This window comes from Falco biarmicus, chromosome 13, assembly GCF_023638135.1.
Source record: "Falco biarmicus isolate bFalBia1 chromosome 13, bFalBia1.pri, whole genome shotgun sequence".
Taxonomy (NCBI): Eukaryota; Metazoa; Chordata; class Aves; order Falconiformes; family Falconidae; genus Falco; species Falco biarmicus.
Window position 1 is genome coordinate 2,776,123 of NC_079300.1, and position 27,460 is coordinate 2,803,582.

The 27,460-nt window shown below is 51.7% G+C and overlaps 1 protein-coding gene and 1 long non-coding RNA gene across 3 annotated transcripts in view; both read left to right on the plus strand.

Annotated features, from left to right (window-relative positions):
• The window catches only part of SCHIP1 (schwannomin interacting protein 1), a 58,814-nt gene that overhangs the window by 17,047 nt on the left and 14,307 nt on the right, over nt 1–27,460 (plus strand). The window contains exon 2 of one of the 2 annotated variants that reach the window (XM_056358737.1): nt 1,134–1,643. In XM_056358737.1, coding sequence (XP_056214712.1) covers nt 1,134–1,643 — 510 coding nt within the window. Of the gene's footprint in view, nt 1–1,133; nt 1,644–22,841; nt 23,025–27,460 lie in introns of those variants that run through there. The other variant, XM_056358739.1, reaches the window with a different exon arrangement.
• Nucleotides 6,489–11,093, plus strand: LOC130158191 (uncharacterized). The gene is made up of 2 exons (XR_008825200.1): nt 6,489–8,729; nt 8,765–11,093. It is a non-coding gene; the product is annotated as an uncharacterized LOC130158191 (long non-coding RNA).

Sequence of the window (27,460 nt, forward strand, 5' to 3'; positions counted from 1 at the left end):
TACTGCCACACCAGACCCCTGCCCCCCCCCCCCCCCCCCCCCCCGGGTGTCTGTGCCACAGACAGGCTCTGGCGTGTGTACCACTGCTTGGTATCACCCCACCACCCCACCCCACCGGACAGCTCTAAACCCCGCGCAACCTTAAGGATGTGTTTCTTACATAGTTTTCCTATTTCTGCCAAAAAATAAACTCTCGATCCAATTAAATGGTTGAATTTAATTAAGACTAGTTGCTGGCTCTCCCTCTGCCAGACCCCAGGGCTGCAGGAATACATCCCCAACATTCTCCCTACTCCCTGTATCTGCTGGTCTGGGTCTGTAGGGACCTGCCAGAGCTGGATGCTGCCGTGTCTCCCAAAGACCGTTCCGGGGGTGCTCTGCCACATGATTAATGTTCCCCATTTCGGCCACGCAGCCTGGAAAGCTCTTCTTCAAATGGATTTGGGAATGGGAACATTTGTACGTTAAATATGGCTTCAGTGACCCAGAATATATCAAGTAAATTAGGGTTTTTAGCTTTTTTTTTTTTTTAGCAGTTATTTATAGGCCCCTCTTAACTAGTTATTTGAAATTACTGCCAAAAAAGAAAAGGAAAGAAACGGGAGAGTGCGGGAAGCGGCGATGCGCCACGCGTGCCCGTGTGCACCCTGGGGGTGGCACTGGTGGTGGCACTGGTGGTGGCACTGGTAACGAGTGACCGAGCCCACGCGAAGCCCCACGCGAAGCCGGGCCCCCCGAGCCCGGCGCAGAGCGATGGCGCAAGGCGCCCTCCCGGCCACCGGCGCTTCTCCCGGCAGAGCCACGCGGGGAGCCCGGGGCAGGCGCTGCGCACCCTGCCCGCAGGCAGCGGGGCGGGGGCTGCGGGCGCCACGGCGGCGGTTCCCGGCCCCCCCCGAGCGCCGCCCCCCGCCCGCTCCTCCCGCTGCCGCCCGCGGAGGGCGCTGCGCGCGCGGGGCCGCCTCCTCCCCGCCCCGGCCCGGGGCCGCCCCGCGGCGGCTGCAGCGGCGGCTCCGGTGCTGCGGGGGCGGCCCCGGCGAGGCGGGCGGCCCGCCCCGGGCCGGCGGTTCCCGTGCCCGGCGGGCAGGGCCGGGTCCCGGTTTGTCTGACGGGCGCCTCTCGCTTCTCTCCGGCAGGACTCCCGGGAGGATGGGATGGATTTAGGGAGCGACGCCGGCAGCAGCCGCTCCAGCTCGGAGTCCAACTCCAGCAAAGCCACGCCGTGCTCGGAGGGCAAGTCCTCGCCGTCCCCCAGCAGCCTGGACCTGGCGGCGCTGGAGGACTCGGAGGAGGAGGAGGAGGAGGAGGACGGGGGCTACCTGCCCTCCCCGCCGGCGCGCCGGCCGCCGCCGCGCTGCCCCGCCGGCGATGCCCGCTGCCGCGCCGCGCCCGCCCGCCGGAGCGGCTCCCCCGCCGCCGCCGCGCCCCGCCGCCCCGCCGCCTCCCGCCCGCGGCCGCCCCAGCCCCAGCGCCCGCCGCCGGTACCCCCGCAGGAGCGGCGGGCGGCGGGCGGGCGGCGGGGCGGCGGGGCGCAGCCCCCTCGGGAGCCGCAGCCGCCGGCTATGGACTGGGCGGCCCTGGAGAGGCACCTGGCCGGGCTGCAGTGCCGGGAGCAGGAGCGGGGCCAGCGGGCCAGCCCCGCCTCGGTGAGTCCCGGGGCCGGGAGGGCGGAGGAGCGGGCGGGCGGGCGGCGGGTGCGGCTGCCCCCGGGGCGGTGACTCGCTGCTCGGCCGCGGCCATGCCGGGGGAGCCGGCCTCGGCGCTGGGGGGTCGCGGTGGGGATGCCCCCCCCACCTCCCGGGACCGGCACCCGGTGGCGCTGGGGCGGCGTGGGGTCGCGCTGAGGAGGGGTACGCGTCCCCCAGCCCGGTGCGGCGGTGCCTGCGGGAAGCGGGGGGCCGGAGGAGGTACAACTTTCCCGGGGCATCTCCGGGGGGCGGCAGCGGGGACGGGCAGCGGCTGGTGCCGGCGCCCGGTGGGGGCGAGGTGCCTCCGCCAGCGCTGAGCCGGCTCCAGGGGTGGTTTTCCCTGCAAAAACTGAGGAAGAGCCGCCTTCCCGCTGGCTGGGGACACTGGCGGCGCAGTGGGGGGTGTTCCCCTTGCGGAAGGGAGGATGACAACCTGCTGTCGGCCAAGACGAAGCCTCAAAACGTGTTTTTACAGAAAACCCTGTAAATTGTTACGCGGCTGCATCATTTGCAGAGTGTTTTAGGAATTGCCCGTAACTTCGGAGATGCCAGGCGCAGCCATGGGCAGCTGAGCAGGCGCTGCACGCGTGACACCATGCCGGCGGAGACTTCCATCACATATGAATTAAAAGGAATCTACAAAATCTCCCAAAACCGCTGCAGGAGCCCTCGGATGTGATGACACACATGATGAGAGATGTGTGCTTCGCCACCATGCCCTGCGGCCTTGCTGCTGGAGCACTTCATGTTTTTTAAATTATTTTTTTTCCCTTTTTTTTAAGGCATTCCATCCCTTGACTTCCTGTGAAGTCATCTGGCTCAGGGAGGTGGGGATTTCCCCCTAAATCCTCAAGTTACACCTAATCTGAGAGAAATCTCGGTGGGTGCTGGATATGATAAATAAACTGATAGAGGAGTGGGGCAGCTGCTGTGCAGGAGGCTTTTTCCAAAGCCTGAACACTGTAGCCTCAGTGCCCTGAGGAACCAACAGGTAACATCCCTAATTACAGTCATTTGTGCAGAAACTCAGCTTAAAAAAAAAAAGGGGGGGGGGGGGGGAAGCAACTCATTTTTGTGGTTTGGGAGCTCATTGCTTCAGCGTTATCTGATAAACTCCTGCTGCCCAAGCTGCTGGCAGCATCAGCAGTGCTGGAAACTCTTTGCCTCCAGGTGTGTGCTTAACGAGGTGAGGTATCACCAAAGGAATTTTGCCTCTTCACCTCTGTAAGGATTTTCCTCCTCCATCCTTCTGTTCCCTCGTGCAAGCACGAAGGCACTGGAAGGCATTCACGGCTGCTTCACGCCCTGGCTTGTCCTGCCCAGAGTCAAGGTTTACAGCGTGTGCTTGCAGCCTGAGCACTCCTCAGCAGCATGTGGAGCCAGCCAGAACCGCGATGGCCACCCAGATCTGGGCATCAGGGAGCCCAGTGCCTTCTGAGCATCTCCCCATGGGTAGGGCTGAGCTGCCAGTCCTCTTATGCTCACCAGCAACTGGAGTTTTCCGCTCTGCAAACATGAGTTTTTCAGTGTATGTGGCCCTGGAGAGACCTTCCTCAGCCCTTCACCCAGCCAGTGGTCCCAGAGGCACCTGAACAAGGAGCTTTCCCAGTCTCGTCTTTGCTGCTTCGATGCCCGGATTCCCCTTCCCCTGGCGCAGAGGGAGGAGGAGGAGAAGGTGTTCCAGCTCTGCTCCCTCCATTGCCTGCCTGGGGCAGAGGGAAGGGGCTGTTGGCAGCAGCCCAGGCCCTGCTGGGCAGGGGCATTGCCCCCCCCCCCCCCCCACACACACCCCCTGCCAGCTAGGAGGTGGTTTGATGTGGCTGTAGCACCCAGGCTTATGCCCCATCAGCTGCGGGGACTCAGTACCTTGAAGGCTAACTAAAACCAGATTGAAGAGAAGAATCTCCTTTTATGTTCGGGTTTGTTTTTTTCCTCCTGCCCTTGACATTTTCCTGTGGTTTGGTATCTTGTTATTTATAACAAAACCTTGCCTTGCCCTACTGGAAGCTCAAGTGTTTGTAAACATGAAAATCATTAAGTGAAACCATCCAGGAAGTAACTACAGAGAAACGGACTAGCTTGCTCCAACTGCTAGCAGAATATGTTAGAAAAAGGAGAATTTCAGTGCTATAGGCCTTGACTGGTGTAGTCTAAAATGATCTTGTCACCAGGGATGTGGTGTGATAGCAGCTGTTGCTGTGAGGGGAAGCATTTCTTGGGCTGGTTTGCGTTATCAGGAATCCAGTGTAGATGTTCTATTAAAGAATATAAAATCCTGAGCGAATGCTGTGAGATTAGAGGAACAGAGAGTTCTTTCTGCTGTTGGTACCTGTATTTAATTGCTTTTTATCGTGCTGCAAGAGAAGGCAGGAGAGAGGCCACTGCTCTGGGGTCTGCTCGCCGTCGGGTCAGATGTGCTGGGAGAAGAACCCTGCCCACTCCATCCCTGCCTCCTGTCCCTGGCTGGCAGCATCTGAAGCTGGTTTCAGGAGTTTCTGGTGATTGCAAGCCAGCAGTGACCTGTGCCGAGTCTTTGCAAGCCAGCAGTGACCTGTGCTGAATCCCTGCAGAGGGATGTTGGTCAGGCTGGAGTCCCAGGAGAAGAGGAAATTCACGGTTCTAAGGAAATACTCACGTGGGTTTAGGAGGTTTTCTAGGCAAGGAACATCTGGGCTGAAATGCAAGGAGTGCTCAGGAGGGCTGCAGCTGGGCTAAGAATATTTAAGCTGAAGAGGGACCTTCGGTCACCTCTGTACATGCAGAGATCTGCCCCAGGTTGCTGGGAAGGTTGGAAAAAGAGAATATTAATTACATGGGAATGGCTGTTATCTCGCTTCCCGATGTGATTGCACAACACAAAGGAGACATGAGGGGCAAGGCTGGTTCCTCAGGTTGCATACAGGGTTGAGAAGCTCCTACCGGGGGAGCGTTTGGAAGAGGCTGGTGACTTCTGCTCAGCATCAGCAGCCCTGTTAAGTGATGCTGGTGAGAGAGCACAGGACCAGCCGGGCTGGGTGGTGCTGGGCTGCAGGTCTGTCTGTCCTGGCCATGCCGTGGCCATGGGCAGGTTGTTCTCAAGGTGTGGGCTTGCTGTAATACCACCCAGGTCCCTAATGCCGCATCAGCATGGTGGCTCTGCGAGGGCTCACATGGGCCAGGTACCCATGGGAAGATGATGTCTAGAAATGCAGGCTGTTTCCTCCTTTCTTCCCCAAATGAGGGTGAAATGACTGTTTCTGGAGCTGCGGGTCAGCCGAGCTGCCTGCAAGCCTGCTCTGGCACGCACAGACCCAATGAGTTGCGTTACATGGCTCTTGAGTCTGCCCGGCATCTACTTAAGAGAAGAAATGACATCTTTTCTGAAGGCAGTTGATGCTTAAAAGGTTCATTTAAAAGGTGGTTGGACCAATCTCATCACCCAGCTGCATGAAGCCTGCCCCCTCCCCTCTCTTTTTTTTCCCCCCCTTTGCTCAACTCCTGGCTGTATCCAAAGCGGTAACAAATGTGCCGTGAGATGATTTATGGTGCTTAGGAGCTGCTGAGGTGCTTGGGAAGCAACGGTGCTCTGCTTGCCTTTTCACTAATGGCTCTAATAAAATCCAAATCACCATTAATGGTTTTAATATTCTTTCCATTGCATCTCCGAGGATGGTAATTACAATCAATAGGATGTATTTTCTGAAAATAATATCTGCAAATTCCGTCGTCAATTAAAAAAAAAACAAAAAACACTTGCAGGAGAGGAAATGGCACAGCCAGCCGACTCACCCTCGCAAAGAGACTTGGGTGCCTGTGACAGTCTGGAGATGAATGACACTACCGAATGAATTTTGCTGTCCACAAAGCAGGCTTATCGCAGGCAGTGGTGATAAAAGCTCATCCCTGCGGCCTCCAGGACTTCCGCAGAAGCCTTCTGCATGGGTAAGGGTGTGCTGGAGTCTGGATTTTCCCTTCTCATTGCTAAAATATTCCTGCATACACTGTGGAGACAGACAGACACCGGTTAGCTGGTGCCTTTGGCAGGACCTGTAACACATCGCGTATCAGCACCGTCTGCCCAGGCACGTCACAGCCTCAGGCATGGGGGCTCGTGTGTTTACAGTGTGTTAGGAAGTTAAATTTGTTTCCTTCTGACTTGTTTGATCCTTGAGGCTGTCTTGACTTAGTGGAGGTGGGCAGGGTGCTCCAGCTTTGCTCAGAGCTGTGTTTGATGGGCGGCCAGCTGCCCACAGGGGTCTGCAGACCCCTTTGGGGGGGACCTGGAAAGGTGGCGAAGAAGAGCCGGAGGCAGTGGTGGCAGTCCTAAACCTGCTGTGTGTAGGTTGGAAAAGTTTCAGGTCTGCATTTGAAAACGGCTGGAAAACCCTGCAAAGGGCTTAAAGGGCTAACAGGAGGTGCCAAAAGCTGTAGGATGGAAGTTATCGCAGACCGTGTTAATACCTGTTTCTTCTGCCTGTGGCTTTATAGGTGTCTCCTCTCACGGCTGCTGAAAATTTGAAATAAATTCAAAGTATATATTGCAGTGTGGGGTGGAATCTTTAAACAATGTAATAATTGGCCATGGGCAGGGGTCTGGTATTGACCGAGCAGTAGGGCAGCTCTGGAGAGAGAGCTGGGTCAGAGCAGCTGTGGTGGAAGGAGAAATGTGTAGACCGGTCTGGCAAGAGGGAATAGAGAAATGGAGTGAGCAGCGGTGCTTCTGCACCCAACGGGCACTTCTTAAAGCCCTGCGAGAGTGTGGGTGTAGCAGGGCTGTCGGGAACAGGGGCCGGGACCAAGCGCAGAGCCCTGGTGTTGCGGCGTGTTGTCCCTACAGGCATTTAGGGAGCAAATATTTGCTTGAAGATTGACAGCGAGTTTGTTCTCGCTTAAAATAAGTAATAATTGCCTGATTGAGCTTGCTTAAAGTGTTACGTTCTTCATCCCTAGATGATGTTCAATCTTGTCTTGGCTGCAAGTGTTGGGAGAGAGAAGTAACAGCCAGGGGTTTAATGCCTGAAAGCAATTTTCCCCAGACAAGAACTGTCAGTGCATTAACTTCTGGCACACTGATTTTCAAAATCAAACTTCTACCTTGCAGGAAATTGTATTTCTGTCATTCCTGCAGCGCAGAGGTCCAGCAAGACCTTCTCTCTCCACCTGACAGCTCTTTTACCTATTCGATTTGACCATTTAACTCTTCAGCAGGCTACTGAAGAAAGTCAAGTCATGATGAGAGAGGTTCTTTGGGGCAGTTCATTTGTTTTAAGGCTTAGCTGACATGAAAATCAAACCTTTTAGCTGTGGAAAATCACTGCAGTTTCAGTCAAACCGGGGGTCTGTGCCTGCTTTGTGCCGGTGTCCCTGGGTGTGCGGGACCTGCGGGGAATATTGCAGCGGGCGATGCATCACTGCCGCATTCTGCTGTGGGTGAATCAAAGCAGCACCGTACTTTGGCCGTTTTCCACCCAGCTCAAAGGTTAGATGAGGCTGGCAAGATATTAATGATTCTGCCAAAGTGTGCAATGTCATTAAGCTAAGAAAACATCTATAGGTACTCTAAAGTGCTTGTTGCTTGAAGAGCGTTGGTAGTTATATGGATTGGAAAGATGTATGTTTGCTGCTTCTGAAACTCGGCCAGGCAAAATGCTCGCAATTAATAATCTGGAGCAAAAACTTTATCTCCATTGCTGCTGCAGAGCCTTTCATTAAACAGAGTGCTAAATACATGGGGTGACAGCATACGGATTCTTTTTTGATGAATGATTCTCCTTTATTCGAGTATTACTATTCTGTGAACACCTCTGTGTGATGGACCCGGGCGAGCTGGCAGTGCTTCCCAGTCGATTGGTGAGTGGTTTGTATGGGGTGTGGAAATTGCCAAAAAAAGCTGAGAACGCTGGGTGGTTCTAACACTAATTGTGTTGCAGGCAACGGTAAATCTCCCTTGACTGTACTTGTGTGCAGTACTGAAGGGCGCTATTCGTGATTGCTGACTGTATAAGGCCAATAAGTATGTTTTAAAAGAGTATTCTTGGTACTGGCTATCTTAAGTAGCAAATGCTAAGGGTTTCTGAAACGAGAGGTGAGCCTATATGCAAGTCAAAATTTTTATTGTCTCAGAACATCATTTTGCTTGTGTGATCTTGAAATGATGGGATTCTGCAGTCTGGAGCCCTGTACCCCTCTCCTGCTGCACCTTGACTAATACCTTTAAATTCCCACTTAAGCCTAAGTGAGTATCTGGGGTTGAAATCGCAGTGGGCAGCAGGAACGCTTATTTGACAGGATAATAATTATGTACTTATGTATCTGTTGCTTGCACGTTGGGTGTGATAAACGCAAGGTAGTGGGTTTTTAATTCTCAGAATTGACCTGTGCTGTGTAAAACCTGTTATTTTTGCCGCTGTTATGTTGGACAGACAGCAGTTACTGCGGTTGCGCTCTGCCTGGCAGTGGAGTAGGATGGGGTGTCTGTAACACCTGGCGCTATGGCAAATAACGGTGTATGCGGAGAGAGAAATTATAGGCAGAGGGTGTTTAAAAACCATGTGAAAAGTGTTTCTTCAGTGCAACTCAAACCACGTTACAGATCTACTGAGGAGCACTTGAAAGCCAGGCTAGCTCCATCCCAGCAGCGACTGCCAGAGCTGCTGCTGACAAAGCTTTTCAGGAATGAGTATTAAACTCACCAGGCCCTCAAACTCTCGCGGGCACTTAGAAAGGTAATAAAATGCAGCAAGCAGAAAGCGATAGGGTTGAAGTCTAACCAGGCGGAGGTTGCCGGAGGAGCTGGGATGGCCAGCAGGGATTTGCTAAGCATGGAGCAGCCCCTGCTGCCCCGCCGGCGTCAGCCCCTGCACGGCAGACGGGTGGGCGAGTGGTCCTGGGTCTGGCACGGAGCGATCCCTGCCTTTTCAGGGATCCTGCATCTGTAGGGCAGGGCTGCCCTCAGCTGCAAAGGTAATGGTCACGGTCGTTCCACAGGGACCTCAGGCACGTCTGCTGAAGCTCCTTATTTAAATGTTTTAAATAATACTCCAAATACTCCCAAAACCTTACCAAGTGTGTTTAGGTGCACAGCAGAATTGGCTTAGCAGTGATATGGACAGCAAGAATTGTTGAGATTTATTTCCTTATTTCTCTCTGCCTGGATTTAAAGCGGTTTTGCCCTAATGGCTGCGAGTTGGAAAACCAAGTGCAACACTTGTTTATTTTTTTTAAAGTTTGTGTAGAAACTGGAAAGGCAAGAACTGGGTTTTGGCTGCATTCAGGGCGTCATTTTTCCTACTCCTAACAGAAAAAAAAAAAAAAATCCGTAAAATGAATGTCCGTGGTGGAAAACTGGGTCCCTGCCTCCTGCAGAGGTAGGTGGGCTTGGAGCACCTAAGCCAGGCAGTGCTCCTGCAATAACTTGGTATTGTAAACAGCATCTAGAGAGAGATTTTCCAGGCAAAACCAATCTGCTTCATGCTGTGCTTTAGATAACTCCTCAGTGCTCATGTACCATCGATACAAGTCGCTCCGGAGCAGCGATGCTGCCTGAGGCTGGTGTGCACCAGAGCCCGGTCCTGCCCTCCCCGCGCATTTTGAGCACTGCTGCATCTCCTCCTGTAGTGAAGATAGGTGTGCTGTTCTCCAGCATAACTTGTGCTGTCGGGGCAAGGAGCACCCCAACTGTCAGTGCCTGTAGGACAGGGAGCGGTAGGAGCGAGCGGGGGATGCTCACTGGGGTGGGCAGGCAGAGCCATGGTGCTCTTGCACCGCTGTGCTGGGGCGTGGGCGGGCAGCTTGGGGTGTATCAGCACACCCCTGCGTGGGTTTGGTTCGGAAGGGATACTTGAGATTTATTGTCTCATCTCAAGAAAGCAGAGGATAAAGGCAAAGCCAAAGGGAGCTTCCCTGTGCTGTGTGATCTAGTTTGTAAGCGCTTACATGGGAGATAAACCATTTACCAATATTTTGGCTAAGCTGCCTTTGAGAAGGTAAAATAAGCTCGCTGAACTCCAGAGCAGCTTGTGTTTGGAGGCAGTACGACTTCCCCTACTGAAATAAAATGTCTCCTTTCTTGTGTCGGGAGGCTTGTCTTTGGGAACTGATGTAGCTGATAAGCTGATACACTCGGCTGTGCAAGTTGCTGTATTGACAGCGTGGCCAGGATGCAGTGGTGCAGCCCAAAGGAGGTTTACAGGGACCACCATTTCATATTTAGAAGGGAAAATGGACTTTTATGATGCTTTTTGTGGGGGAAAGCCTATTGTGAGGTTGTATAAAATTCCCATGTTAAGTTACGAAAGTTAGGTATTATTGCCACTGGAAGGACATCTAATTTCCTAATTTTCCCCGGTGCCCCTCAGTATAGGTATTTCTTTTTTCTAAACCAAATAGCTGTTTTAAAAAATGGCATCATCTGATCAGTTGAGTGCTTTCCAAGGTTTCCCACTGTGGACTGCAGGTTAACATGGCCAGGGGCTGCTCCCCCAGCAAGGCATCCCCCAGCCGAGCATCGCAGGTGCAGGGCAGAATAGCGCTGCTAAGGAGGGCTGCAACATCTCCAGCAGCAGGGTTTGGTCTGTTTTGGCTGTTAAATCTGCAAATAATTCAACTTTTGTATGAGAAGTTTCCTTAGCTATAACTAAAAAGATGTGAAAATATTTCTTCCATCTTGCCCACTAACCTGGATCTGAAATCAATCCTGCTTCTGTAAGCAAAGCACTGATGGCTTCGGTGGAAAATGAGTTTCACTCGTACAATTATCTGCAGTTGTTGCCTTAGACCTGAGGTGCTACATAATCGCTCTTCCCCTCAAGGGTTTCCAGCTTTTTCAAGTACTCGTATCATTTTGGGGTGCTTTGTCTTTCCCTGTCGCGCCTGTGGAGTCATTTGCGTCACAGAAGTGGTAGATCTTATTTATATCAGCAATCTGGGTTTCCTGCTCAGTGGTCTATAGATCTCCTTTAAATGAGAAAATCGCGCTAAGGCCATTTATTTCAGCTGGTCCGTGATTTGTTAAAATGAAATCCGAGCGTGGCTGGGCGGGAGGAAATAGCTGCAATTCGGAGGGGCTGGGAAGGAAAGGGAAGTGCCGGGCTGAGATTTAATCCTCTCTCGGCTGGTAGATGGCAACACTAAAAAAAGAGAACTATATTAAAGTGCTTAATTCTTTATGCATACAAAAGCTGCTAGTATGTACGGTCTGTAGGGAATCGAAGTGCTTTTAGTGAGTTATTAAAAATTTAATCTAAACTTTTTATTTAATGTAATTCCTATATTGAATTTATTAAAGAGGGACTTGGGGAACTATCAGAATTCTGCACCTGAATCATGTATGACCATCCTCTTCTCTATCTCCTTTGCCTGGTAGGAGTTTGATGATAAACTATTCGTAGTAGTTAAAAATAATAAAAATCTGTGAATCATTTCTTCTTACTGAACTGTCTGTATACTGTGCATTTGCATTAATGCATAATATCCAGTCACTTGTTATGTAGCCTGGCACAATCTAGCTGGCCTTCTCTTTCTTCTGCTTTCTCATCTATTGTTTCTCAGGTTGAAAATCACCAAGCCAGCTTCTCGCTGTGCCTTGCAAGGATGGAGGAGGCCTTTTCTTAGGAGGAAGACTCCCAGCTTGTTACTCCTGTAGGCTGGCCTGGGTGCTGTTGGGAGCGGAGGGGAAACATCCCGTAGCATTGGAAAAAACCATCTCTGGGACCTTTTCCAGTTGTCTGCTTCTGAGAAGGGCAAAGTAGGTGAAAATGAGGGCATGTGCCTGCAAACAGACCTCCGTACGGCCCCGTCTTGGCGTGGGTCTTTGGTCACTTACGTATTTTTAAAATGGCTAATATTTCCATACCTTGATAATATTTAAATTGCACAAAAAAGTTGCTTGGGAACTTATCCAGTCCTCTTCCCCGCACAAAGGCTGGATGAACTATACCTGTTTCCCAAGAAATATCAGTCCAGGCTGTCCACAAGCCGTGTGGATTAGGGTTTCTCGCATTTGACTGTCCCTATATGCCGTGTTGCCAGGTATAGCTATATGTGTGTGTGTGTGCGTGATATATATGTTTCACTCGATGTAAAGATGCGAGATGAGTTTTTGCAGTGCTGGTCCTGGGCCATTCACCATCCCAGCCCTCTGCATGGCTCAGTCCGATGCGAGGCAGCAAGCTCTGTTATCCCTAGGGAGCTGTGCTGCCATTCCAGGCTCTGAGCTCCCACCCTCTCCAGCACTTCATTTGCAGTCCCTCCTGCCTTGTTATCAACACGCTCTTGTACCCAGGAAATGATTTGGACGCAGAATTAGCTGAAGGTTAATATCAGTGAAATTGCTGATACTAATAGTGGATGCCGGAGGGCTTCTGCAGTGTCCAAAAACTCTTCTGAGGGCTTCAGCAGCCGGCTGGGGCTGAGCCTGTAGGAAGGCACGTGCTAACGAGGCTGGAGCTTGCAGCCAGTGTCATCTGTTGAATGTAACACGCTGCTTAAGGCATGCCTGTTAATTGCTCTTATTTTCGGGTTTTGCGCTGGACCAAACAAAACTGGAATCAAGGCTGAAGTAGTTTGAAGGTCTGGATCCAGCCCTGCAGATGTCCCTGCCTGGGTCCCCAAGGGACGGCATTTCATCCCAGAGATGAAGCGCCAGCTAGCTTGATGTAGTAGCTGCAGCTTTATGAAGTTTTTTTGCTTGTTAATGTACATGGAGGAAAACCAGTAAACATGTAACATAGCACATGCCTGATGGAGAAATAACAGCTTCTAGTAAAATAAACTTTCCACGGTGAAGGCCACCAGAGGTATCTCCGTGCCTTGGACGTGCTGCTGCTGTTTCCAACGTGGCGATGAGTGTTCCCTGGGGCAATGCCCGCTGCAGCAAAGCGGAGCACTCCTCTGCTCCCTGAAGCAGTGCCCTGAGAGCTGGGGAAACCCATGTTGTAACAGTAAGCTGTAATTGCTTTGCTGTAGCGGCTAGCATTCTCATCACCGTCTCTTTTTCCTCCCACGACTCAGGTATTTGGTATCCCCCATTCCCTTTCTCCTGCATCCCCTGAAAATCAAGCTGTGCCAGGGTCTTCAGGCCAGACCTAGGCTCTGCTCCCGAGGTGGGGTGTGGGTGTGAGTGCCAGCACAGCCCATGCCACCCCAGATGACTTCCTACAGCCCACACATGAGATGCAGGAACGTGGCCCCAGGCAAGGACAAACAGAATGTCAAGGAATCGTAGTTATTCTAAAGAGCTTTGCTTTGCTCTCTCTGGGCGGCTGCACCAGTGGTTCTGAGCGAGCAGTGACCCGTCAGGTGCCAAAACCGACTTCTCTAGAGCAGCCAGTCACTGCGAAGAGCGAGGATGGAGCATGTGGCTTTCTCTGACCTCCAGCAGTAGCTCTTTGGGCTCAAAGACATTTTACCGATGCTTAGTAAGAGAACTGGTTGAGGGGCAGCCCCGGCCAGCCGAGAGGAAGCCGTGGGGAGGCTGTGCAGGCGTGAGCTGCTTTCTGCAGATGTGCTCCTCACTGTGGGGATGCCAGTGGAGGGGTGACTGCGATTCCCTGGTTTGCAAACCAGGGCTCCTGCCTGGCTGTTGCTCTACTTTCATGTTAAAAGGCCTTTCATTATCCCTCCGCTTGGCTTGCGGCTCCCGGCAGAGGTGATGGAGGGAGAAGCTGTGCAGCAGAAAGGAAACACCTTACCTGAGCACTTTCTTTCTGTGAGCAGCTTTTCCCCAGCTCCTTTTGCACTGATAGTTTATATTTTTGGATTTTGTCATACTGAAATTTCTCTGTAGAGGAAGTCTAAGGCCCAGAAACAGCTTCTGCTTAATGGGATATCGACAGGTTGTGCTGATACCCGATTCCTTGGAAGTTCCTGAAGCTTTGCAAAAATATCACTGGGCTTGTTTGCAGAAGGTAGGGCTTACTCCTAGAGCCACCTCAGCCTACCCCGGTGGGGCAGGGGTGTAACGGTGAGTTTACCGTCCCTGACATGGAATGCAGAAGTCCAATATACCATAAAGCGCAGAGGCTGTGGCAGGGCACAGGGTGGGGCGAGTACTGCTGTTCCCCTGGCCAGCTGCAAGGCCTGAAATCGGGCCAAGGCAGGGGTTTTATTTGCAGCACTGCTCTCTTTTCTTCTTTATATCTGATTTCTTGTTTGTCTTCACGAGTGTTGAAGTACTAAAGACTTATTTCACTGCTTAATTATCATTGTTCCGTTTAAACTTGAAAATTATATTGGAGTGGTGCGTGGAGCCTGATTGCATTGTGTGGGCATTAGTTCTGCTGGGAAAGAGGCTCGGAGAGATGAATGGTGTTTCAGATAAATGTGGTGCTTCGAGAAGCTCAGAAGACAGCCCCTATCATGAGAACAAATGGTAATTCTCTGCATTTTGGCCTCGTGAACAAGGAGCCACTGTGTGCAAATGCAGCCCCGCTGCGCAGGGATGACGCGCTGCTCTCTGCTCCCAGGTATTTTGAGCCCTTCCAGGGATTTTCACATCTGAGGTGCTGGAAAGCTGCAGGCAGCCGCTGGGCTGGGGTGGCCAAGCGGTGCCAAGGCGTGACTTTGGGTGAGGTGGCCCTGGGACAGACCCTCAGAAGGCTCCAGCAAAGCCTGGGCAGCAAGGGCACAGGGCAGCAACACGTCTGCTGGGCTGAGAGGCTGGACAGTGCCACCTGGGTCCCCTTGGCACAGCGGTGGCCCTGCTTGTTTTGGTGCCGGCGGGGTGGAGCGTGGCGGAACCAGGGTGATGCTGTGATGATAAGTAGCACCAAGGGAGCAGATGGGGAGAATGGGGCTGCTGGAGCAGCCTTGGAGGAGGTTCCCACCCAGCTAAGCTGTGCTTGGTTATTGATCCCTCTGTTGTCCTATGGCTTCATCCCAAGGTGAAACAGCAAGTTGCACCTTGCCCCTTCTGATTATCCAAATTAATCCTCCAGGGCCAAGCGCTGCCTTTGCTGGGCACTCCTCCCATCAAGGGGCATGATCATCACTCAACCCAAAGGCTCAGTTTTGACACAAAGATGGTGTAAGTAAAAAACCGCAAACCTTTAAGAAACCCCTCGCATGCCTGTCTGTCAATATTGATCCGATTCCAGCAGACACCCTAAAATGAATCACTTGTGATCTTTATTCTGTTTAAAGACTCTCAGAAAGCAATACACCACATTATTAGTAGAAACTGGAGGCTGCCGGAGCTCGTCTGCTTGGAGGAAAAGAGTGCCTGAGGCAGAACAGGAGAGGGGGAAAAAATGTGATTTAAGAGACAAGAGTGTTCTCTTGCTCTTATTTGGTGCTGCTCTGCCACCCGGCAGCAGCCCAGCGTGGCTGCCTCGCTCCATGACTAATAAGGCTCAGCTGGGATCCACCCTTGCTTATCCTGTTATTTTTAGCTTTTTCCAGCCTCATACTCAGTGTGCCTGCCCTACCGAGGGGTATAGCCTCACGTCTTATTTTAAATACTGGGTTTGCACCCTGGCAGTCTCCCACAGAGGGCTGTGCAGGGATGTGCAGAGGAGTGGGCAGGGATGGGGTTTCTTTTCCTTGATGGTATTGTTTTTGGAGCTCATAACTGATATCCATTGCAAAATGTGCCATGTCTTTTAATTGTAATCAGCTTTCTGACCACGAGACAATGTGTTTTTTTTCTTTCTCAAGTGACAATGGGGTTGGGTGTCAAACTCAGAAAATCATCTTTGTGTCCATTTTCTTAAAGGCTGAAAATGTGAAGCAAACCTAAAGCAAGAGCCCGGCTTTGCTCGCGTGGACCTGCGTTTGTTCCCACACAGTAATCACATCCTTCCAAAAAACACTGATCTCGACAGCATAGGGGTTGGAGCCTCTCTGAAGGCTCACTGATTTTTCAGAGTTGTGTGCATAGTGTAAGTAGACCCCCCTTCAAAAAAAAAAAAAAAAAGTAGATTTCTGCCAGGCTGTGCTTGGAGCTGTGGATATCAGAGCTGTGTGAAAAAAACCCTTCTGTCTATTTTTGTCCTAGCCATGACTCAGAGGGAGGTTTGTCTCTGTAAACTCACACTTTTATTGAGGAAGCATTTAAAGGACGCTGCTGTTACCTGTTTGTATTAGTATAGTCATATTTAGGGTATTTGGCTCTGTTTGAAGATAACTTTTAATTTCAGAGTGAGTTTGTAGTATGGTTTGTTTACTTCAGCCTGCAAGTCTCTGTTCTGTGCTTTTTACCATCCATTTTGCAATTGAAATGAGTTGAAAAATAAAGCCAGCCCATAAATAAGCCCTCTCAACCATTCCCTGCAGAAACCCAAGGGAATGGAAAGGGATAGAAGGGCTCAAGGCGACTGGTAGCAGGATAATCCCGTCCCCGTCCACAGATGTTGCCCTCTGACTCCTGTGGGGTCAGTGGCTTAATTTATAATTAATAACTCTGCACCTAATTTTTGTTGTCGAATAAACATAGGTGCAGCCTGTTGGTACATGCCATGCTAAAACCTAACTAATCGCCCATATTTAAATGCAGGTTATACTGCTGTCTGCCTGCCTGCATGGCCAGAATGGCGTTTCTGGGATTTTGCTGCAATTAAAAGGGCTTAATATTTCATCCAGAAATTGCTTTTGGCCCCAGACCAGTAGCTTAATGTTTGCTATGTGTTGAGCATGGGACATGGGATTTGTGTACGTGCTACCCACTCATCAATGTTTCCATGTAATTCCTGTCGTCCCCAGTCAGAGGAAGCCGAAGGCCACCCTGTCCTTCATCCTCCCAGGGAAAATCCCTCTTTTCTTCCTCATCTCATGCTGGTTTTTTTCCCCTGCTCTCTCTTCATTGTCAGAAAACACGTGAATTCCTCTCCCTGCCTGCTGTTAAAATGCAAGGGTGTTTAGTGGAGGCCCAATGCAACTTTATTTTTTTCAAATATAACAAATTTATGTTTGAAAAATGAAAACGAAAAATATAAATAGGAGGAGGGGTAGGCAAGCCCGCCTGCAAGCTGCACACAGCAAGCCTGAAACATGCTGCACAGTGAATTTGAAAATGCATGACTGGGGTATTAGCTTTGTTAAAAACTTCTACCAAATTTGATATCAAAGAGATCTGCTGAAGACATTACTCAGGGCTCATGCTTTTAATGATTTTCAGTTATTCTGTATCAATATTTATACAGCTGCAACTCTGGGAATCTTTTATGTGAGATTCCAGATGTTTTGAGGAGCTGTTGGGTGCCTCCCGCTGATGCCAGCATCCCCTCACCCAGGCGCAGCTTGGGGCAGAAAAGGGGCTTTTGAGCCCAAGTCAGGGGTGCAGGCTGCTGGCGGGTGCCCCCCTGTCGCAGCTGGCAGAGTGGCTGTGCCGGGCACGGGTGCCGCGGTGGCCAGTGCCTGGCTGCTCCTGGCCGAGGCAGGGGATGAGGTCGGGCACAGCTGGTCCAGGCGCGCTGGCAGGGGCACGTCCTGGTGCATCGGCCAACCAGGGATGCTGCTGGGGTGGCTGCCCTGGGGCTGGTTGGCACGGCGGCAGCGGGGAGAGCTGCTGGCCGAGGTTTGGCTTTGGGTCGGTTGAGGCAATGTAAAAATAATAGGCTGTGACTGGGTGACGTGTGGGTTATGCCAGCTAGCCCAACCCCTCTGCTTTCACATCGGGTCTCCTGTATGGCACTGTCTGTGTGTACAGGGCAAAAAGTGCTGGAAATGGTTTGTAGCTGATGGGATTTGCTATAAATCCTCTCCCAAATGGGACAGAAATAGCGCTGCGGAGCGAGGTGGATTGCAACATTATAATTTATTGATGCTGATGCAAAGACTTACAGGTTTGCCTCATCCTGCTGAAAAGTTCATGTTCCCCATAGCATTTTGCATACCATGAATATTGCATTTCCAAAAGTATGGTTTATTCTTAAGAATATAAATAAAATTGCAAGGAGGCAGCTGTAGCTTTCCTGTTGCTATCTCCCCACACTACTTAGGAGCTGGTAGATGAAACTGTTCTCTGTTCATTAGCAGTAAATACTTGGTGGGCTATCGTACCTGCTCATCATCAGACCGCTTGTAAATTCTCTGTTATGCATGTGTGATCCAGCTTATAAATTGTGCCATTGAAAATTAAGCCTGTGCAATGGTATCAGTGAGTCTTTCTAGATGGGTTTCATGGAAAAGTCTGGTTGTTTACTGTATGTTTTGTCACTTTTATGTCACCAGAAAGTTATAAATACTCAAGTGACTTAAATTATTCACTCCAATTCCCTGCAAAGCATTTGACATCCTGCGCATCAGAGGTATCGGAATGTGAAATTACTGTAACCTTCTGTTCCATGTTTTTGAGGGGAGAGAAAATCGTGGGTTTATTATGTAATGGCAAGGATGCTGGCTGTGGGACGTGTAGAAAATTGACAATTTTGGATGAATTCCTTACTGCTAAAAATGGAGCAGGAGGCTCTTAAAAGTGCAAGATGTGCACTGCAGCATCAAAATAAAAATGCAACAGGTACCCTTCCTGATGCTCCTTAATTCCCTGGTCACATAGGAATTCCAAAATAATAGTAACTCAGAGTAGGGTTTTTTTCCTGTGTTTCCCCAATAGCATATTTGGTCCTCAGAGGACCACAAAGAGTTTTATTCTAATGTTTCAGTGCACTTTTTATCCTAATAAATTGATCAGTTGGTACCCCCGTAATTCACGAGGGGTTTGTAAAGCTGCTGCTACTGAAGGACTCCAGAAAGGTCCGTGAAAGTAAAAGGGGCAGGGAAGATGGAAGGACACTGTTTGGATTCTTAAACCATTATAAGTTTATCCCCTTGTAGAGAAGAGTAACACATCCAAAATGATGGAAAATGCCTCGACATCATCTTCCTTAAATAAAAAATAATAGTCTAAAGCATTATATATGCATGTAATCCAAACAAATACTCCCTTTTCCAAGCAGATGTCTGGTATTAACTGATTAAAAAATAATCTTTTTTTTTTTTCTTGCTGGATTTAAACCCTGGAAAAGCTTTAGCTTGGCTTAAAGGGGGGCTAAATCCATCACTCCTAGTAAATTGTCGGCAAATAAAGCTGAAATCCCATTTTTAATTCCTGGTTCCCTGCAAGCTTGGTGTGCTTGGGCAAGTGCACGGGCTCGGGTTGAGCAGGAGCATCCCGGAGGGGCTGGTGGGGCTCGCTCGTGGTGGGCTCCCTGCCTCTCCCTCTGCTAGTCGTGCAGTGTTCACCTCTGCTGATCCAGCTGCATCCTTATTTTGAGATCTGAAGAAAAAGCGTAGTAATTTAGACTAGCTTTTTGCATCAACAAAATAGGTTGACCAATACCAACCTGAAAAATAAACTTTCCCAGCTCTCAACCTTTAAAGCCCCTCGAGGAACGACTGTGGGCTGGATAGTGTTTCTGGTGGTTTTATCGGAGATAAGGAAGCCCATCGCTAGCCTGCCTGGTTGAACGAGCACTGCTCCTGCCCTTTGCTTTCCCCTTACTAAGCTCTTAGCCTGTGTAAGTCCTCGCAGCTGGTGGGGTTCAGGCACACAGCGTGGGACATGTGTGTGTAAAAATAAATCTGTGGGACAGTGAGAAATGACAAACATGTAAGGAAAAGGGCTGTCTGTGGCTTTGGTGTGAGTAATACGTCCGGGCTCCTTCCCTTCCCTCCCACGGCAGCGGGAACCTGCCTCGCTCAGCTGCCCTCCGCTCCCAGGCAGCATGAATGGGAGGGTTTGGCTTTACTGCACAGCTACCTTTTTTTTTTTTTTAAGGAATGTTTTCCCCGAGTAGGAACCATGATGAGAGAGTTGATAACCTCTGCTTATTACTCCCTCTCCCCGGTTAATGATTTCCTTGGTCCTGGGGCAGAAGTGCAGCAGCCAAGGGAAGGCACGAGGCAGCGATGGGGCCGGCAGAACCAGCCTGCCTGGAGGAATGGTGCTGCTGGTGTTTGCCACTTCATGCTGCTGGAGAGGGACAGGGTTTGAGATGTGCTGTGGGACGTGGCCAGGGGGCTTTCTCTAAGTTTAAAAAGAAAAAAAAATATGAAAAAGCAACAAAAAGATGTGCACAGAATCAGAAATTGTACGTTTTCCCCCAGAACTGTGGATACCAGGTGTTTTCTCCTTCTGTAGATGGATAATTAATGAAATCCTGTTGTTTCACGACAAGAATCTGCGTGTCTGGTAAAGCTGCGTTACCTTTCTCTGCGGGACAGCTGCCGCCGTGGCATGTCCACAGAGAGTAGGTGGAGGGGTGCTGCTGCCTGCGCCGTGGGGTTGAACTCCTTGTGTCCTCACCCCTGCAAGCTTCTAGAGCATCGGGTTTGGGCTGCTCCTGGTGGCCCAGCTTAACTGCAACGCAGGGCCAGGCAGGGGCTGCTCAGCCAAGCAGCAGCTGAGCAGCATCTTCCCAGACCTTCTCGAGGAGACCCGGAGCCAGGGTTTTGAAAGGAAGTGTTTCATGCTAGTGTCCCCAGCTTGGTACCGGACCCCCTGGAGAAGTTCTCCAGGCCTTTCTGAACCACACATTTCTAGTTCAGCGCTGGTTTGGGGGAAAGCTGCAGGAAAGCTTGTCTAGGTCATCTCATAAGTGGTATAAAATGCTGTTAAGTTAGAGCGTGTCTTGATAAGAAAGGCCAAAGGAGGCAGTGCAGGTACTCCCCAGGCTTCTCTTCCCAGCTCAGTTGGGGGCTGTTGGGGGTCCCCAGGGATTTCCTGGGGCTTTCCACTGGGTTGTGCCTCCAGGGAGATCAGCAGCACATGTTCACTGCCTTCATCCAGGAGCATAGTTTCCCATTGACCCACCTGGACGACAGCCAGAAGCCTTCCACTCAATTTAATCACTCATTGCTTCAATTATTACCTGCCTGCTCGCCTCGTTTCTGAACAGGTAATCGCAAATGGATACAGAACACAGGAGCAAATCCAGAGGTTGGGGATGATGCCTGGCCCTTTCCGCCTGCGCCCGAGGCTCATGCGGGGCTCCCTGCCCCGGAGGAAGAGCCTTGCTGCAAACGTGGCTTTTCTGCAGCAGATGCCATGCTAAGCCCAACGTAGCACGCTCGCGGGTCATTTTGCAAAAGGAACAAGCTGTTACATAGGCTGGTGGGGTGGTGGAGGTGTGTGTGTCACCCTGTGCCACGCCATACCTGGATGCAGGGAAGCTGGTGCAGTCCCCGCTGTGGATCTGCTGCGCAAGGAGCAGCTCTGAGTCACCACCGTTATAGATAGACCCGCACGTGGGAAGGGGGGCGTGGGGGGGTGATTTCAGGAGTTTTCCTTGTGATGCACGTAATAAATGGCATTAGAGATTATGTAATGTGTGGAGCTGCTTTTAGCTTGCCACAGATACTTTTCCAAAGCAAGCCCAAGATTTATGCAGTATACTGAAAACTAGGGATTGTTTTGTTGTCGTTATTTTGATGTTTGGAAATAGCTGCTTAGTTGAATGGGATTCTCTGCAGATCCAGTAAAAAATACAACATCATCCTCTCTTAAAAACTTAGCAGAATATTTTTTTTTCTTTTTAAATGAAAGCTTTATTTTTTTAAAGTTCTGTTCCTGCAGAGAAGGCCTCAGGGAGGAGGGTTGGAGCTGAGGCAGGGCTAGGGGTTTCTCTACACCTGTGCCGCCCAGCTGCACAGGGGCTCGAGGGACTTCTCATCCGCCCACGGCTGCTCCAGCCTGTTTGTGCGGGTGAGAAGCTGGGAAAGCTGGGGCAGAGAGATGATCCTACAAAGGCCTTTTTTTCTAGAGGCACATCTGGTGCAGGGAATCAAATCTGAGATGCCCTGTAAGCAAGTGTGTGTGTTTCGGTGTCACGTGCATTTCTGCACTTAGCCACAGCTAGCTGCGAGGAGCAGCAGAGTAAAGTCCTCTTTGCCTAACGAAGATGGAGTTTCTTTTAGCTGCGAGCCCAAGCGCTTGGGTCGGAATGCCCAGCACATGGTGCGAGCCCAGCCTGTGGCACCGCCGTTGCTTTCTGCGTGGGTTTGTGCCTCTTGGATGGGTAGTGTCAGCTGAAAACACGGCTGGAACGTGAGGCTTGCTGTGTCCTCCCTCCCAGCTGTGGCCAGGGCCAGCCCAGCCCCAAAACCAAGCCCAGCTGAGGCTATCAGGGTATGTGTTACCCCCTGGAAAATGAGCTGTGCAGTCAAACTGGAGCTAAGAACCCAGCACGTAGCAGGTTGCAAACACAGATCGCGTCCCACCATTCTTCCAAGTCTCTGCTGTTAAGGACTTTTAAAATAGAAAACAAAATAAGGGTTTGGTTCCCTCCACATGTCAGGCCTCCAACCTGAGCTTGCAAACAGGGAGGAAAGTTTGATAATCTCACAGTGCTATTTTGGGGTAGCAATGGAGTAGTCTGCCTGCTGGGTGGCCAGTGATGGGTGTGTGGCAGAGGGACTTCCCAGCCCTGGGATTCCAGGGGGGTAGAGCGGGGGTGTGGGGGGGTGGGCTTCCCAGCCCTTGGGCTGTGAGCACCGGTTCAGCCCACCTGGCTGTCGCCCTGCAGAGCCAGCACTGGATGTATGCTTGATCTTCACGGGCTTTTTCTTTGGAGAAATTTGTTTAAAGCAGGGCCTGTTGTGGTGGGAGAAGGGCACTGGGATGGGCACAGGTGTTTCAGGTGCAGTGTCCAAACTCGGGTGGCGCCCGAGGCCAGAGCCCAGCCCAAGGAGTGCTGTGGTGGAGGGCTCAGCATTCACCCTGGCTGCAAGGTGGAGGTATAATTAGCTAGAAATGTAGGGCAGAGCCTTTTCTAGAAAAGATTGTGCTGTATTTCTGCAGCAGAGGGGAACAGGCAGGTGTCTCTTGGCTCGCATGTAACAGCTGGGTGTCTCGCAGCCTTTCGGGGAGGTGGCTCAGGTAGCTGTGTGCCTCGGGCCTGGGGTCCTGCAGCATCCTGTCGGTGCTGGGGTCCAGCATCCCACCGGGGGTCCCGCACCCGCCGAGACCAGGCGCTGCCGCAGGCGCGGGGGGGCTGGAGCTGCGGCTGCCGCAGCGTCGCCCCGGGACCGGGGCGGGGGTCTCCCAGCTATACCGCAGTGTCTGGTGGAGGGGTTTGTATGTTTTTTTAATTTTTTTTTTTCCTTCCCCCGCGGAGCAGCGCGGCTACCAGCAGCCCTGCGCGGAGCCCCCCCGCTCTTTGTGGCGGCCGGGCGGGCGGGGGCGGGACCAGCCCCCCCTCCGTGCTCCGCCGGGGCCGCCGCTGCGCAGGCGGAGCTGCGCCGCAGCATCCATCTTACCGGCGGGCGGCTGGCCCGGGCTCCCCGCCTCCTCCTCCTCCTCCTCCTCCTCCTCCGCCTCCCCCTCCCCCGCCGGGGCCGGAGACCCCCCGGGGCGGCGCGGCGCGGCGCGGTGGCTGCGGCGGATGATGCACGGAGATGGTACACCAGGAAAACTGCTCCTACCAGGTAAGGGGCGAGCGCGGCCTGGCCCCCCGCCCCGAGCCGCGGAGGGGCTGCGGGCAGGCTGGGGTTGAACGGCGGGTTCCCGGCCCCAGGCACCCCCGTCCGGTGCGGGGCCAAGCCGTCGCGGGGGGGAGAAGTCGGTTGCCCGCGGGGCTTTTGTGCTCGCCATGTGATGCTCGCAGGCGCGGCGGGCGCCGGGGATGCGCTGGCCCGGGGGAGCGGCGGGGGGCGGGTTTGTCAGGCAGCCGCCCGCACCCCGCCGCACCCCTGCCAGGATGAAACCCCTCGGTGTAAGCGAGCGAGCTGTGCTTTCCCACTTCGAGAGTTGCCGTTGGAGCGCGACGTACATTTGACAATAGAATAAATGGAATATTTCTCTGCCCTTTCCCGATTTACCGAAACGTGAGAGCAGACCCGCGTGATCAATTTATTTTCCGATGCAGCCACGTCGTGGTTTGTGGCGTTCAGCTAAATCACCCGGGCGAGAGCTGGCGGTGGGTTAGGGGTGAGCGCTTCCCTCTCAGCATCCATCACGGCCGCCCGTCCCCGGGGCCCTGGGCCTGGCAGCGGAGCTTAGAGCCGCGGCTGCTGGGCCCCCACAGAGGGGTTTAGTGGGGCGAGCAAGAGCTTGGGGTGGGCTGCTGGCTGCCGTGGCTTCATTCCCCGCTAAGGACAGAGTTGGGTGCCTTTGGGTGCACCTGCATGGGAAATGGCCTGTTCAGGGCTCCGTGGTACAGATGGATTATGAAATGCACAAATGCCTGTCCATCTGCTCCGGCGATGCCGAGAAATGCGTTTGCGGACGTGCGGTGGAGTGTGTTTTGCAAAATACCCAACAGGCATTCCCAGCAGCAGAGCTGGACCCTGGGGAGACGGGGTTTTGCCCAGGACGGCGGCTCATCCTCCTTTCCCCCCACCACCATGTTTAATTCTGACTTCAATCTGTTTTAAGGCAAAATAACTCATATTGCAAAATATATCATGATGGAAAAAGATAGCAAAGCATACGCACATAAGAGAGAGAGAGAAGTGTTGAAAAGATTTTTTGCTAAATGTTTTCAGTCTAGCAAATGCTTCTGGAAATAAATTTCTATTTTTAGCGCCTTTGGAAAAAAAATATCCTGGTGGGTTTTTTTTTCTAGCCTCGCTTTTAGGGGATCTAATTTTTCTGCTGCTTTGAGCCTGTTGCTCTCTGCTGCCTTAATAAATGATGCCATTGTTTCCTTTCAGCGGATGTTTTCCCAGCATACTTGTAGGAACGCAAGGGTTAAAGGTTGCGCATTGTTTCCCGGGTGGAAGCTGGTCCATGGTGGTGGGCGAGCGGAGCTGCAGCGAAGGCCTGGCCAGCATCCCTGCGTGTTAATGCACTGGGCTTGCTGCGATGGCAGCGCTGCTGCCTTTCATCTGCTTTAATCTACTTGCTTGTTTATGAATTGGTTCCTCTCCTTCAAACCAATAAACAGTAGCATGAAAACAGCCAGAAAGCATCCAAATTGTAGATAAAAGTCCAGAGGAATGATTTCTCTAATGAAATCTGTTTTAAAACCTTCCTACAACGCTGCAGATTAGGAGCAACCCCAGCCCCCTCCCAAACCCATTAACCCAAAGGCCAAGTTTTAATCCTTTTGTGGCCCGCAATCCCGGGTTTTGGATCAGACTGGAGCCAGCAATGATAGGATTTTGGTGGCTGCCCAGAGTGCCCTGGGGGAGGAGGGTGGCAGCGTGTAACTGCTCTCCTTCCTCCTTGCACCCTTTTTGTCAGAGCTGCTAAATTGACTAAAAATAAACCAAACAGAGGAACAAGCCAACGCGTGGGGAATACTTGAAAACATGTTTGTTTCAGAGAAATTCAGCAGAAGAACTCTGAGGTGACTGTTTCATGGCTGGGGTATAAGCTCCGTGGCAGGGAGGGTGCTGGGGATGGGGTGCTGAGGAAGAGGAGGGTATTTCTGTTGTACTCTGTGCCTTGCCTCAAAAGTCCTGTTTCACAGCATAACTGAGCTGTCACTGCTGCTCTCTGAAAGGCAGGTGGCCGTGGGTCCTCCTGGGGTTTTGGATGTGGCTTAAGTCAGATTCATCACTGTGAATTTAGGCTGGGTCCTCCATGGTCAGGAGGTCCCAACATCTGACATCTTTCCTGTGGCTGCATCCTGCAGTCACGCAGACTGCTGCTGCTTATCGTGCCATGTGTTTTCCTCTTAGTTATTTCTCTTTTCCTATTTTATACTGATTTATTTCTCTATGTCAAACGTTTTATTGAAGGCTCTGTATATCTCCTACAGTCTGACAGGAAAAACATCAGCTTGGATTTGTTGGGTAGTGTTTTGTGGGGTCCAGAGCTTGCACGGAATAAAAAGCCAGCATGCAAATCCAGGCCTTAACACAGGAATAAAGGTTTTATTCTGGCGTGTGTATTAGCGGTGCTTTACTGGCCTGCAGCCTGAGCCAGTGTTTCAGTTTGCTCTGTAAATGCGTGTTTCCAGCGCTGCCCAACAGGTCCACCTTTGCATGGAGCAAAACAGGACTCCTCGGGCTGCTGCCGCCTTCATCTGTGTTTCTGTGCCACTGCTGTACAAGTGGACAATACATTTACATCATCTCCTTGGGTTGATTTCTAATGTGCCTTTAAAACCCCCGGCACCCGTTACCCTGCCTGAGGCTGGAGCCTCCAAACAGGCAGTTGCCCGTGGGAACAGGGTTTGGCTCCGTGCGCTGGCATCAGTCACGGTCTGAGCTATCTGCTGGCAGGAGAGTCGCTCTGGAGATGTTACTGGGCATTACACGTGCAAAGAAAATTAAAAAGAAAAAGAAATCTGATGTAAAAAATGAGATTTCTTTGCTTAGAAAGAATTTCTTAGCTGGGTCGTCCCCTGCGTTCTCCTGGGACCCACTCTGCCTGCGTGCCTGTGGTGGGCTCGACCCTCTGCTGCTCTGGTGATGCCAGGTTTGTGCGTGTACCTTCAGAGAGGTCTGTTAGAAAGACCCCTGCAACAGGGAGGTGCTGGTGTGGCTGTGGGTCAGGCTGGCTGCCTCAGGGATGGACCAGGCGCGGCTGGCCGGCACCCACCACTCCCAGGATCTCACCAAGCACTGAACCGTAGTAGTCCATAAAAGCCACAAGCTTAAAATATGAAGTGCTCATTTAACTGATTTAACAAAAAACCCAAACAAACAAACAAAAAAAAAAACCAAGCAAAAAAAGGATTTTTTTATGTGTTTTCTTTTGTTTGATATCTTGGGGTTTTGTAGGCTTTTGTGGCATGTAGAAATACCAGACTGTCATCGTCTTTTTCATTAAAGTGAATACAAATTCTTATGGCAGAATATAACCCCAAGAGACAGGCCTTGGAGAAAACCTCAAACGCCATGAAACCCACCATGGAGCACTGGCAAAGTTGGAGAGCTGCTGGCCTGGCCTCTTGCCTGTGACTGTCCCACTGGAGGGATGCTACCTCGTGGTACAGTGGAGGAACCTCGGTTCATGTGGCCGAGCACGCTGACCCTGCATCTCAAACCAATTACAATAAAGTAAAATAAAGCCTGTGTTATAGAGAGCTGAGGATGAAAGCCGCTTTGTTTAGACAGAGATCAAAACAAAAGCTCTGTGAAGTAGGTGGAAAGTACTTGGTGTGCTCAAGCTCAGGGAAGCATCGTGAGAGGGAAGGCAAGGTCCGTCGCACCCCCAAATTTGCAGGGACTTGTCGTTAAGTGCCTTGTACTGGCTGCTTTGTGCCGGAAGGATGCTGTGCTGCAAAGGGACTCTTCAGCAGAGATTTATTCCAACCTTTATTTATAATGAAGTAAATGTCTTGTGAAATAGCTCCGGCAACTTGAGATTTCTACGAAGTCACCTCGATACTCTGGCCTGAGCGTGGCCGGGAGCGCCAGTTTGGCAGGGAGGGCACTCGGAGTGCTTTCACTGACCTGTGCAGGGCATTTAGGGGCTTTTTCTACCAACCGGCAGTGCCTGGGAGCTGGGCCCCAACAGAAAGGAGGGAGGTGGCTCCCCCCCCACTGGAGAGTGCCCCAACAGTGTCAAGGGAGTTTTTCATTGACTCAAGCAAGCATTACGTATGCACAAGAGTTTCATTTAGCTGCGTGCTTGTCCACAAGCAATCGGTGCATGTCTAAAGCACATAAACCCTGATGTGTCCTACTTCCTCACCTTGCTGCAGGATGAGCTGAGTGCTGCCGTCCCCGGCCCGTGTGTTCCCCACGGCACTGGGTCCATGCCTGTGTGCTCACACCGTGGGGACATCCCACGTGGGGAGCAGCTGACCTGCCCCAAATATGCCCATTCTGAGCTTTCCCTTCGTGCTATAAAAAGAAAATCAGGTTCAGGCTCGCTGTCCCCGCCGCCAGCATCCCCAGTGGCTGCTGAAGGAGCTGTGGTGGCTGTGGCCATGGAGGCCACATTCCTACTGACACAGTCTGATGCG